General features: G+C 39.1%; 3 protein-coding genes across 5 annotated transcripts in view; all 3 read left to right on the top strand.

Annotated features, from left to right (window-relative positions):
* Positions 1-6,114, top strand: part of fhod3a (formin homology 2 domain containing 3a) — a 79,135-nt gene extending 73,021 nt beyond the window's left edge. For all 3 annotated transcript variants that reach the window (XM_074686301.1, XM_074686302.1, XM_074686303.1), the window contains 7 exons: positions 172-291; positions 557-718; positions 2,224-2,414; positions 2,835-3,039; positions 3,485-3,692; positions 3,813-3,977; positions 4,929-6,114. In XM_074686301.1, coding sequence (XP_074542402.1) covers positions 172-291; positions 557-718; positions 2,224-2,414; positions 2,835-3,039; positions 3,485-3,692; positions 3,813-3,977; positions 4,929-5,008 — 1,131 coding nt within the window. In that variant the 3' untranslated portion in view covers positions 5,009-6,114. The remainder of the gene's footprint in view (positions 1-171; positions 292-556; positions 719-2,223; positions 2,415-2,834; positions 3,040-3,484; positions 3,693-3,812; positions 3,978-4,928) is intronic.
* Positions 6,115-6,332: 218 nt separating this feature from the next.
* On the top strand, positions 6,333-7,469 carry LOC141802942 (glutathione S-transferase A-like). The gene is made up of 6 exons (XM_074686767.1): positions 6,333-6,500; positions 6,578-6,643; positions 6,744-6,849; positions 6,945-7,066; positions 7,178-7,263; positions 7,337-7,469. The coding sequence occupies exons 1-6, from the start codon at positions 6,333-6,335 to the stop codon at positions 7,467-7,469; spliced, it is 681 nt and encodes a 226-aa protein (XP_074542868.1).
* Positions 7,470-7,661: 192 nt separating this feature from the next.
* LOC141802708 (glutathione S-transferase A-like) lies at positions 7,662-12,525 on the top strand. Its single transcript, XM_074686342.1, has 6 exons — positions 7,662-7,950; positions 9,868-9,933; positions 10,038-10,143; positions 10,399-10,517; positions 11,390-11,478; positions 11,558-12,525. The coding sequence occupies exons 1-6, from the start codon at positions 7,783-7,785 to the stop codon at positions 11,688-11,690; spliced, it is 681 nt and encodes a 226-aa protein (XP_074542443.1). The 5' UTR covers positions 7,662-7,782; the 3' UTR covers positions 11,691-12,525.
* Positions 12,526-12,970: the final 445 nt, after the last annotated feature.

The raw sequence follows: 12,970 nt of genomic DNA, 5'->3' as shown, positions 1-12,970 counted from the left end.
ATGATGTGTGTGTGTGTGTGTGTGTGTGTGTGTGTGTGTGCGTGCGTGCGTGCGTGTGTGTGCGTGCGTGCGTGCGTGCGTGTGTGTGCGTGTGTGTGTGTGTGTGTGTGTGTGTGTGTGTGTGTGTGTGTGTGTGTGTGTCTTTGTGTGTGTGTGTTTTCCTCCTCTCAGGAAGTAGCAGAGCCGCTGCAGGATCTGAAGGAAGGAATGGAGCAGTTGGAGAAGAACAAAACTCTGCGTTTCATCCTCTCCACACTGCTCTCCATCGGGAACTTCCTCAATGGCACTAATGTGAGTCAGGTCTATTAAAGGCTGCATAATGACAAGCTGCCTCTGTTTGGAGAAGCGGTTTGTCTTAACTGTGATTTTAAAGAAGGGGGCGTCTTGAGGTCTGTAATCTGTGGATTAAAAATTACATCACATATAAACTGCTATAATGCACTGAGAACAGATGAGCCTTTAACAGGACTGTACATACTCCTCTTTGTTTAATGCTCATTTAATGTTGAAAAAGACTTTTGTGATGTTTTATACGTCTTTTTGTGTCCTGTTGCAGGCCAAAGGCTTCGAGATGACATATTTGGAGAAAGTTCCAGAGGTGAAGGACACTGTTCATAAGCAGTCTCTGCTGCATCATGTCTGCTCTGTGGTGGTGGAGAACTTCCCCCAGAGTACTGATCTCTACTCTGAGATAGGAGCCATCACACGATCTGCAAAGGTACCATCAACACTCACTGACCGAGAGTCTATACAGAAAATTTCACAAGAAACTTCACTTTACAAGATGCTTTGATTTAAAAACTTCACTTTTACTCCTGCTTTAACCTCCTGACACCCAAGCTTTTGTCTGGTGTGCATTTTTTATTTCTCTCTTTGTTATTAAGGATGATTAAGAACTAATAGTATAACAACTTAACTTGGTCTTTGTACAGGAAGTAATTGGTTATTAGTTTTACCATTAAGTTATTAGTTAGTTATTACTTTTTGGTGTTCTTGTTAGGGATGGGTACTGAATAAGGTACTTTTATAGTTACCGACCAAATTCTGTCAAAAGTACCAGGTATTGATTCATGTAAAACCGAAAGTTACCAGGTTTAGGTACCTGAACACATCCTTGTGACTGTGAGAGAGTTGAGTAGGTGATTTTCCATGCTGGACATGAACAAAGCATTGCAAGTTTATGTATTGAAGAATAAATATGTTGAATTTAAAAAAAAAAAGAGAGATTTGATTATTTAAAAAAAATGTATTTTTTTACCACATATAAACAAAAAAGTACCAAAAATTGGTACCATGGAGTACTGGTACCAATTGCCAGGTACTGGGCATCAGTGCTGTATTATTTCAAATGTGAAAGGCACCCATCCCTAGTTCTTATACATAAATACAGTGGTTTCATTCTTTAAATCTAGAAATGATTTTTACCTTTATCTATCTTGCTTCGGGTGCTACTGTAGAAATATTTTGCAGATATTGTGGCCATCTAGTTTTCATTCAAATGGGTGTAATGTTGTGTCACCAAAAGATGAAATATGTAGTGTTCTTAAATGTGGTTAATAGATTAATTTAAAAAATGCAGTATCATGGGTCTGAGAGACAGAGGTGTGATGTCCTCATATGAGTCTGCAGGGTTTCAGGAGGTTAACGTGTAAGATGATGTCACAAAAAAGAGTGATGACATACTGTTTCTCAATATGGACTGAAATACTGACCACTATGATTATCAGTGCTGTATTTTATCAAATGACTCAACAATCACCTGACTTCACACAAAGAAAGTTTCAAATAAATGTTTTATTAATCATAAAATCTTAGTATATGGGGTCAGCTCACAAAGAATGGATGATAGAAACTACTTCAAACAGAAGTTTAAAGTGAGAAAAACTTCTGCTTGTGATTGTAAGACCGGAACGGTAACGGACTCTGAGCTGATACGAACAGACCCAGCTCTGCTGTGTGCTTTGTTTCATTTAGACAAACTCCAACCAAAGAACTTAACTCTGTGCCATTTTGGGCTCAATCTGAAAATGTCTTTGCACTTTATTTTGCAGAAAAAAAGCCTCTTTCCACATCACACTAGAGTCTTGTATTGATTTTCATGGCACTTTAGAAGAGTGATAAATTACACTTCCTAAGATAAAATTCTACATTTGTGTTATAATTAACTTTGTAAAGTGCCTGTCCTTTTCCAGACTGTTAATTATTCCTATATTTATCCATCAGGTGGATTTTGACCAGCTGCAAGAAAACCTGTGTCAGATGGAGCGACGCTGCAAAGCATCATGGGACCACCTGAAGGTGATTGCAAAGCATGAAATGAAACCCCAGCTGAAGCAAAGGATGTCTGACTTTCTCAAAGACTGCGCAGAAAGGATCATCATCCTCAAGATTGTTCACCGAAGGATCATCAACAGGTAGTTTCCCTACTCTTTGGCCTCTGTCTTTTTGACTCTGAGCCACAGAAACTGTTCAATTAGCAAACTTTAATTTATGCTGTCTTTTTAATGATCCAGTTGTAACTATTTTTCTTTGTTGGTATACAGGTGTGTATCAAATTTTTATCATCTTACTTTTCACAACACATAGTTTAATGATACTGAGAGTTGTTCTATTTGTGCTCTACAAAACTATAAAACTTGCAAAAAGCCATAAACTCTGTGAAACCATGAACATTCTGCAAAACTCTATGAGTTGCTACCTACTTATTTTATATACAGACTGTACTTTTTCATTGAAATACTTTGTTAAAATGTCAAAACAAAGAGTATCAAACCATATCATGCATAGTCTTTGAAAAAAATCTCTTCTCTTCCTCCTCCTCCTCCTCCTCCCAGGTTCCATTCATTCCTGTTGTTCCTCGGTCACCCCACCTACAGCGTGAGAGAGATCAGCGTTCACAGGTTCAGTAAAATAATGAGTGAGTTCGCTCTTGAGTACCGAACAACCAGAGACCGTGTGCTGCAGCAGAAACAGAAACGTGCCGACCACCGCGAACGCAACAAGACCCGAGGAAAGATGATCATGGACGTCAATGCTCCAGTGAGCATCACACACATAGAATCCACACTCAGACTTTCAGCTCTCTTTACTCCTTTATTCTTTCTTATCATCCAGACACTCCCTTCATCTCTCATTTCTTTATTATCCTTTGACTTTCACTCTTTCTTTCCTCTGTAGTCTGATGATGAAGACGAGAGTGAGGTATCAACCTGTGTGCTAGCTGTCTGCATGCATCTGTACCTGTCTGAGAGTGTGTGCATGAAGCCTTTAGCTGTAACTAGCTCTTATCACCTCAAAGTCTTCCTGTTTGTTCATTTTAACATCTAACCAGATCAATGAAAGAGATCAAGAAAGGACCGTAATCTTCAGACGATGGTTGTTTTCCTTACTTGGCATGTCTGTGTCGAAGTCCACACAAACACATAGAAAAAGAAACACAAGCTTCCAAGTTCTCATTTTTTCATGTGCATGTATCTCTCTTCAGTGTGGTCGTTATGGCTCCAGCAGCAGCAACAGCGCCCCTAGTGGCAGCCAGGAGAGCGAGCAGCCTCAGGGTCTGGGTCACTCTGAAGATGCTGCCGAGCATGAGCACATGAAAGCAGTGCTAAGAACCAGCCTCAGCGGTGGTGACAAGGAGGCCAGTGGAGTACCTGGACTTAGGACACGAACTAGATCCAGACCTGGACGAGGAGGTGAGGGTGACAGGAAGTGCCTGACAGAAACACATACACAGATCTGAACGTAAGAAAACCAGAGTTGGTGTGCCTAAAAGCTGTAAACATAACCTGTGCCATCCCGCCCTCTTTGTTCAGGTCGCACTGTGCAGGCATGGGCGCCAGCTGTGGAGGACACTCAGCTTTGTGGAGACGATGCTGCAGATGAGATCATGGAGCGTATAGTGAGGTCAGCCACTCAGGGTCCAGGAACCAGAGCCCAGCCCAGAGAGAGGAGGAGGTCCAGGGCCAACCGCAAGTCATGTACGCTTTGTTTTATCAAGTCGATACACAACAACGTTTATTCAACTAAGCTCTGACATTAATAAAACATACATGGGGAATGAAAATAATAAATCATCACCGGCCTGATGATGATATGAGGGCTCTTTAAGAAAACCTGACTAACATTCAGAGGGGTTTGAAATGCTGCTAAAGCAGGAATTTTTTTTGTGCATTCCATTTGTATTTGAACTGGGAAGTCAGGAGTGGGAATGGCGTCATCTCCGAGTTCAGTGTTCCAGTTGCCAAGTCAGAAAAACTTGTCAGAGCTGCCAAATTTATGTATATAAACATTGAATAATACTATACATAAAGCTGATTTATTGTGACAAACACTAGTCATAAATTATAAAATAAAAAGAATATAACAGGAGCTTGATTACTGTTTGCCCCTGAACTCAGAATTTCCTACTGGGAACTCGGGGGTGGTGTGGGTGGTGCATTCCTACTCGGAACTCGGAAACTCTGACTTACATTATTAGTTGCATTGTGGGAAATGTAGGATCCAGCAGTAATGGAGTTTGGAAGTAAGACGCAAGAAAAAGTTTGGTTATTCGAGCTCCTGCTAAGACCAAATTTGAAAAAAAAAAAAAAAAGTTTTATTTGAAATTTCTTTTCCATGTGTTTTAAATTTATCAAAGTGCCGAATTAAAATCCAGGTGTAACCACAAGATAAGTCAGTCTGAGACAGAATAAACACCGAGAGTAGGTCTGGACATACAATCAATTTTAACGCAAGCTGAAAGTGCAACTAGTGGAAACATTGCCAAAGAAAAGTCTCCTGAAAGTTACTGTAAGAGTAAAATACTTGTTTGTAATTTAAAGTGGTTTCTGTGCATACTATGCTCAAAAATAGTACTTATACTCATGTAGTATGGAATAAATGGGCAGAAAATGGCTGTGTCTAAAGCTCCCTCTCCTGTTTTCCTGCAGTGAGGCGGACTCTGAAGAACGGTCTGACTCCAGAAGAGGCTCTTGCTTTAGGACTAACTGATTCACCTGATGCACCTTGACGGACAAACCTCCATCCTGTCCTCGTTGATGTGGAAACACAGAAGCAGTCATTAAAGCTGCATCTCTGTCAGCCTTCCAGCTTTGCCACATGTTACAGTGGGACTCCAAAAGTCACAGACACGACTAGGTTTTTGCCAGCTGCTTAATTTGCCTAATGAGTGATGAGGCTGCAACCGTATCGAGTGTTTTTTAATACAACACAAAGAGCAAGTGAAGAAAGATGTGGTGATGCTGCAGCTGAACTGAAGCGAGACATTTGTTATTTATCTTAGCATATATTTAAAATCTTGCATTCGGCCAAAGGGATAATTTTGGCTCTTGATTTTCCACAGCTGTGACTTTTTTGATTTATTTAAGCTGTGAATTTCAGTAGCAAAGATTAACAGGCCGAAAGGGCACTTTCATTTGATCTCTTGTTTCTCTTTTGAGTATGCCAAGAGATCAGCTCAAACAAAGAGGCTTACTGAGAATAATCCTTTTGTAAAAAGGCAAATGTTTGCTTCTGCAGCTGCAGGTTTGACAAGTGACGAGTGTACTTGTGTGGTAGGAACGTGAAAGGTTATCATTCTGATGTGTGCCTTTTGTTTAAAAAGGGACAACGCTGTACCTTTATGCCATCTCTCTCTCGCTTTATGCCCCTACTTCTCAAATAACTCACAAGAGTCACATTTACAGTCATATGAGTGTCATCTGTCAGAAACTTTTGGGAATGAAATGTCAGTATTTATTTGCGAAGCTCAGACATCTTGCACCTTACTCATCATGAAAAGTTTCTCAAACTGATTGAAAATGCATCACAAATGATGTTTAAATCTCAGAGGTTGTTTTTTTTTGTAAAGTGTAAAAAGTAAAAAAAAGGAGAATTTTTTTTTAAATGTAATAATCTATTTTGAAGGACATGCAGGAAACTCTGCAGAAAATGTGTAAATGCCCTTTTCAGCTGCCAGGTACTGAGTTCAGTAGTACTGCAATGTGCATGTTCAGTGCGGTTTATGTGATGTATTATTTTTGTAATTTCTGTAGAAACTTGTATCATAGTCTGAGAGAAAGAATGCTGCTCTGTGAATTGTAATAAAAGATAAAATAAATAAAAAATGTGTTCTGAGTTGAGTTGTGTCTGTGCTCAAAGAGGAGCGCACTAACTGGACTAAGTGAAAGTTCAGGGTGTGAAAGTCCTCCACATCATGCACTGAGCCTTTAAGTTCACATAAGAACACAGGGGTGTGTCTTTACATATTATCAACCTTTGGATTTATCAGTGACCATAAAACACTGTATACCTAACTTGTAGTTCAAGGCAACAAAGCTCCTGTTGGCTTCGAGATGGCTGAGTCGATGAGTCTGCTGTGGGGGGTCGGATCCACTCCCTGCTGGCGAGTCATGATCACTTTGGAAGAAAAGAAGCTGCAGGGCTACAAAAGCAAGCTTCTTTCATATGACAAGGAGGAGCTCAAATCTCCAGAAGTCTTGAAAATCAACCCCAGAGGACAGGTATGATTACTGATAGTCATTAAAAACCAAATAATACTAAACAGACTGGATCATTTAACCAAATATTCAACTTCCAGCTCCCAACCTTCAAACATGGCGACAACATAGTGAATGAATCCTGTGGTGCCTGTTTGTACCTGGAGGTAAACTGAAAAAACTGCATTTGGAAAATTTTAAATCAAATATGTAGAATTGAACAAAACCTAGGTCTGATCTCTCTATCTACATCTTCACTCAAAACAGAACCAGTTCAAGTCCCAGGGCACTAAGCTGATCCCTGACAGCGCTGAGGAGCAAGCCCTGACGTACCAACGAATGATGGAGGGAGTCCACCTCACAGAGATAATCCGTAAGATATTAAAAAAATTACTCTGTAAAGGATAAACAGATGAAATGAAGCATAAACCAAGTGGTTTAATTTACATGTGTGATTATCTGCTTTAGATAGAGTGGTCTACTTCCAATGGTTTTTCCCAGTTGAGGAGGAGAGGCATGATTCTGCACTAAAGAGATTCAGAGAGGCTCTGGTCACTGAGCTCAAACTCTGGGAAAGTTACATTGAAAAGGTTCAGTGAATATTCACACACTCATATAAAGACGCACACACTCATATAAAGACACAAACATGAGTACTCTGTACTGAAAGCAATGTTCCCACCATCTGATTTCTGTTCAAGCTGGCTGAAGGCTCATTACTGGCAGGAGCCTTCTCTTTGGCTGATGTGGTCGTCTTTACGAACATTGCTTATGCTTTCCGTTTTGGGTAAGTGACTGAAAGAGAAAAGGCTACATAATGACATGATCCAACAAACATAGCTTTGTATCCTTTGTTTCAGGCTCTCTATGGAACGCTACCCCATACTGGCCAAATACTACAATCTGCTGAAAGACAGACCCAGCATCAAAGCTACCTGGCCCCCCAGGTGGACTGACAGTCCAAATGGTTATGAAGCCCTGAAGGATATCTAAACAACAGTGACTTCACTTTTTAATGTGTATGTGGTTGGTTTGGATTTAAATGGCGAATAAAGAGACATTCAGTGTGGACAAAAACGTTGTTTGATCATTTTTCAAAGCAGATTTGAGGTAAGTAGAAGTAAAACTTGTAGTGCTTACTCCTGACCACTAGATGTCAACATGCGCGTATGATGAGGTTTGATATCTCCCTCAGCTGCAGAACGAGTGACAGTAAGTCCATTTCTGAGCTGATGAGCTGATGAGTCAGACTTTCTTGAAGCAGTGACAAAAAAAATTAAGGTTTCAGGCTCTTGAATCCTCAACCATGGCCCAGGACATGACTCTGCTGTGGGGCTCCGGCTCTCCCCCCTGCTGGAGGGTGATGATCGCTCTGGAGGAGAAGAGCCTGCAGGGCTACAACCAAAAACTGCTCTCCTTTGAGAAAATGGAGCACAAGTCTCAGGAAGTGTTAGATATAAATCCAAGGGGACAGGTAGGATACTAATATGAACAAAGAGCAACAAAATAACTGTTTAATATTTGCCCAAACAACGTCAGGCTGCTAGCTTTAACGCCCCCTTTTCTAAAAATAACTCAGTGATGGGCATGCATGATACACGCTTCATGTCAAATGTAACACATCCTTGTAACTCTAGTTCTTTGATTCATTCAATAGAGCTGTAAAGGCTTTACCAGACTTCATCCAAAACTGTGTCATAAAGATTTTCAGCTTAATGCTTTACTTGTGAATGTGCTGTAACATGTCTGAACACCCGCGACGTGGCTTCTTATTCTGCTTATCTTACGTTTCCAAAGCAGTATTATTTTAGATAAGAACTTAAACTGTGTGAATATAATTTAAGGCCTTTTAAGGCAAACGCACAGCAGAGGGCAGCAACGACCAGACTGTTAGCACAGGCCTTCAGTGTCCTTAAAAGACCTGTAACACTGTGCCTTAATTTGACCTGAAGACATGATAAGATTTAGGTTATTGAGCATTAAAGGCGTAGGTGGCTCATAAACTATAGGGTCATGATGATTGATTAGCCATTTCCTTTTTATTTTTCGTTGTTGAGATTTTTTTTTTTCATGCTATTTACATTCTATAGGGGGAACAAAAGATCCAATTTATATCAAGTTTGTTGTTATTCTTCACATAGGTTGACTAGAAATTGAAAGTCATACATGTGTTTTAAAAAATAATGAATGATTAAAAAAAAACTATCCAGAAGTGTCCTGTCAGTCCAGTCATATATACATATCCCAGTTTAAAAAATATATATGATAATAATAATAACAATAATAATAATGATAAGGCACATATCCTTCGTGCTTGTACTCGAGGAAGTGAACTGAAATTGATAAAGGATGAGCTGCCATTGATATCTAGGATTTTAATCCTGTTTTTTAATTGTTTGTTTTGTATTTTTTTCTTTTTAGAGCTGTAAAGCAAGAGTTTCAGAAACTGTCCCACTAAGATAAGATTTTAATGTCTTAGAAGAAACATATTAAAATGTTATTGGAGGAAAAAAATAGTGTTTGAAAAGTAAACTAAAAGTTTGGTTCATCCCTATGTCATGGTATGATTGGGTCCAAAATATATAGTTTATTTTTACATTTACTGATAAATATGCATTCCAAATATGTCACAGTGAAATATTTTTTTCATTTAAAATATATTGAACTTTGAATTTTTACATTCTTTGTTACTATGTTTTTCTTCTATTTTTCAACCCAAGATAGCAAAAACGATTGGAAATTGTGCAGTTCTTGTTGTTTAAAATGCCTCATGCCTTGATAAATGGATTTAAAAAATTAAAAAAGAAAAAAAAAGCCAATAAAATACAGATAAAAATGTATATTTGGGATATATTTGTATATTTTGGTTATATGAGCCCACCAAATGAGAGATTTCATTGTTAACATTTGGTTCAAAAACAGGTGAAAATCAAATCTACACATTGAAGATTGTTTTTGAGCCTCGTCACACGCCAAAAATACGGCTCCAAAATCAGCATTCATGCTCTTCTTCTTCTTCTTCTTCTTTTTATTACCTGTGAATTAACAATGTCTTTTCATCTCTTGATAAAATTGGGAGAAAGTTGCAATCTTAAGCACGTTACTCATCATCATGGTTAAACCAGCATTTATGTCTTGTGATAACACAAAGCTGCGGTTTTGACTTAAATTACCGATTTTAATGGAGGAGGGTAAAATAAAATTGGTTGTTATAGTAACTGGAGCAAGCCAGTCTTTGTTTCCCATGAGCCCCCAGCAGCTCTTCTTAATAAGCTCCCAGTGGCATTAGCATTAAAGGACATGTAGTGTGTTGACAATTATACTTATAAAAAAGTAACCTTTTAACAGCTTTAAACCGTAACCTTTAAACCTGCCTTTGTTTATTTGTTAGCTTCCCACCTTCAAACATGGGGACATCATTGTGAATGAATCTTACGCAGCCTGTTTTTACCTGGAGGTAAGTGATCCTGTCCTAAAGTTAACAAACAGCGTTTCAGATACTACATTACACTTACATCTACAAACATTTTTGAACTTTCTTTCTTTTTCTTTTTATGACAGAGTCAGTTCAAGTCCCAAGGGAGCAAACTGATCCCAGATGACCAGAAGGAGCAGGCACTGATGTATCAACGCATGTTTGAGGGTGTCACCTTCTACGAAAAACTCAGTACGACAAATTATAAAATCTGTGTAAACTCAGCAACATTTTTTTGAGCTATTTGTGGCTGTTTTTCATTACTTATGGAGTAATTTTTGCTAAAACCTTTAAATTTAAATGAAACCTTCTTTTCAGGAAGTGGGCTGTAAAGATGTAGTATTGCTCATCTCTTTTGTAAGAAAGAAAAGAAGAATTGCATACCATGAGCCTCTGTTGCCCTCATTTACCTGTGTAAGTGTGTATTTATTTTTGTGTATTTCTTAGATGCAGTCATTTATTATGAGTGGTATGTCCCTGAGGGCGAGAGGCATGACTCAGCTCTGAAGAGAAACAAGGAGGCTCTAACCACTGAGCTCAAGCTGTGGGAGGGTTACCTGCAGAAGGTAGGGTTTGTACAGGAAAACAAACACAAAGCTCATTCTGAGATGCAGCCAGTATAAATAATGCACACAGTTAATTTAATGTTACCCAAAGCTTCTGGTTTGTCTACTGCCATGGTTGTTTTCTGGAGCAAGAAGTAGCCATTTGTGCACTGATGCTGGGAAGGAGTGAGGGCTTTGCAAACCCTAAATTACCAAAGTTGAACAGTCAACATCCGTGGCTAATTTATTAGCTAATGCAGTGGTTCTCAAATGGGGGTGCGTGTACCCCTGGGAGTACGCAAGGGCACTCCAGGGGGTACGCAAGATTCAAAGATGTATATTAAAAAAATAGCAACCAAGCAAAATCCCTTTATCACCATTTGTTTAATCAATGTTTGAATCCAATTTAAGTTAAAGTTCATAAATTCAATATTATATCCAATTGACAGTAAGAGTACAGTGCTATGTTCTATATTCTTTTCCTTCCAAAACTGCTTTGTGTTTGTAAGGGGGTACTTGGCGGGAAAAAAAAAAGCATATCATAGGGGTACATCATTGAAAAAAATTTGAGAACCACTGAGCTAATGGATAAGCAAGTTGTGATAATGGCTGCCAGTTAATGACACAGTAGTTAGTTTACAGAAACCAATCCCTTCAACACTTGTGTCACCTCTGTAGCAAAATCCAAACAAAGCTTTTGTGTGTTTTAAGTTGTTCATCTAAAGTATTATTTTCAGTATATAAGAGTTTCTCAAACCAATAAACCTCCAGGCCAGGCATCTGAAACGACTAGTTGAAGCCATACAAACATGTGTCTAAGGTTCAAATCCCCCTAAAGACCAAAACATTGATTTTTAATATGGTTTTGTATTTTTCCACCTCTTCCTCCCCAGCTGGGCTCCAACACTCACCTGGCAGGACCATCCTTCTCTCTGGCTGATGTGACCGTTTTCCCAACTGTTGCCACTCTTTTCCGATTCGGGTAAGCAAAGGAAAGCTTTACCATTTTCTGTAAGATGGATGTTTGTGATGGTGTGGTTCAAACCTCATCTGTCCTGTAGGATGTCTGCGGAGCGTTACCCCAATCTGGGAGCATACTACGCTCTGCTGAAGGAGCGGCCCAGCATCAAAGCCAGCTGGCCTCCTCACTGGCTGGAGAACCCCAAGGGACAAGACGCGCTCAAAGACGTCTGAGGAACACTTCACTGTCTCGTCAGCCTGTGGGATTTTTGGTTTCTGTGAAAATGGTTTGGCTCAAAATATTTCCCTTTAACTGTTTGTGAAATCCTGTTCACACCTTTTGTTTTTTGGCTTTAATAGGGAAAAAAATGTTGAAATGTTAATGTGTTATAAAAGAATTAGTGTTGCCAAAGTGGAATATATACTAATACTTTCTGTCAATCAAACCCTAATACTTAAATTGATTCTGTCCGTAAAGTAAAATGTTTTTTTTTTACATCTTGACAGAGAAAATCCGTAGACCAACACGTGCTTTAACAACGACGCAGAGTGTAATGTTTGCAGGGTAACAGGCAAGGCTGCAGGCAAATAACGCACACTGTAAGCTTTTGTAACCCAGCATTCAACATTTACATCCAACATCAATCACTGCCAACTGCATAAGCCACAAAACAACCACTGTGCTTGTCTTTGAAGTCGTCATATAGCTCGAGTTATTAAAGTTCAAAAGATTTCAAACGAGTTCGATTGAATAACTTCCTTTAAAGAATACATGTATTATGTAGTGCCAATAGACCCTGACCCATGTAACCTGAGTCTTTACCTGAATATTGTGCAGAGTTCATCCTCTCTCAAACATAACCTGTTCTGCAGCTGGTTAGATGTGAGGGGGTGGTAATTTACCCTGGCAATGAGTTTCACCTTTGTTCTCCTTAGAACCAAAGACTAACCCTGAAGTTCCCTACCAAACTGGAAATCCTTCTCCTGTGGCAGGTGTAACTATTTCAGACCAACGTACTAACAAACATCACTGATGGAGACACACAGAGTTAGGAGGTCAAGTAAGAGGTGCACCTAATGATTACACAAAGACTAATATTGAGATCAGTCATTACTAAGCATTGTCAAATAAAAGGTGGGTGGTGCCTGAGGACATGACCTGGCTGCTTTATTATTCGAGTGATAGTGCCAATCATGATTTGCTCTGCACAGAGGTCACAGAAATACTCTGTGTTGTCATGACTAAGCAGAAGTTAGATGATCTGTATTTAACCCATGCTTGATTTATATTAGTTTATTTGAACGCAAACAAAGACACACAGCTGCCTTGTATGGAAAATCCTGATCTTGGGCACATTTTCTGAACGCACAGACAGGAGTTAAGTCTTTTTACTAAGTGAGGTGGCATTTCAAGTTTTGTGCAAAGTAATATCCTGTTTCTAGTTTTCATCAAATTATCAGACACCTGTTGCAGACACCAAATCTTCTATTTTATATAAACATTTTGAGTTTGA

This window comes from Halichoeres trimaculatus, unplaced genomic scaffold (genome assembly GCF_033239565.1).
Source record: "Halichoeres trimaculatus isolate MK-OKI-2021-1 unplaced genomic scaffold, fHalTri1.1 fHalTri1_scaffold_14, whole genome shotgun sequence".
NCBI classification, from domain to species: Eukaryota; Metazoa; Chordata; class Actinopteri; order Labriformes; family Labridae; genus Halichoeres; species Halichoeres trimaculatus.
This window is presented reverse-complemented; position numbering and strand designations above follow the sequence as displayed.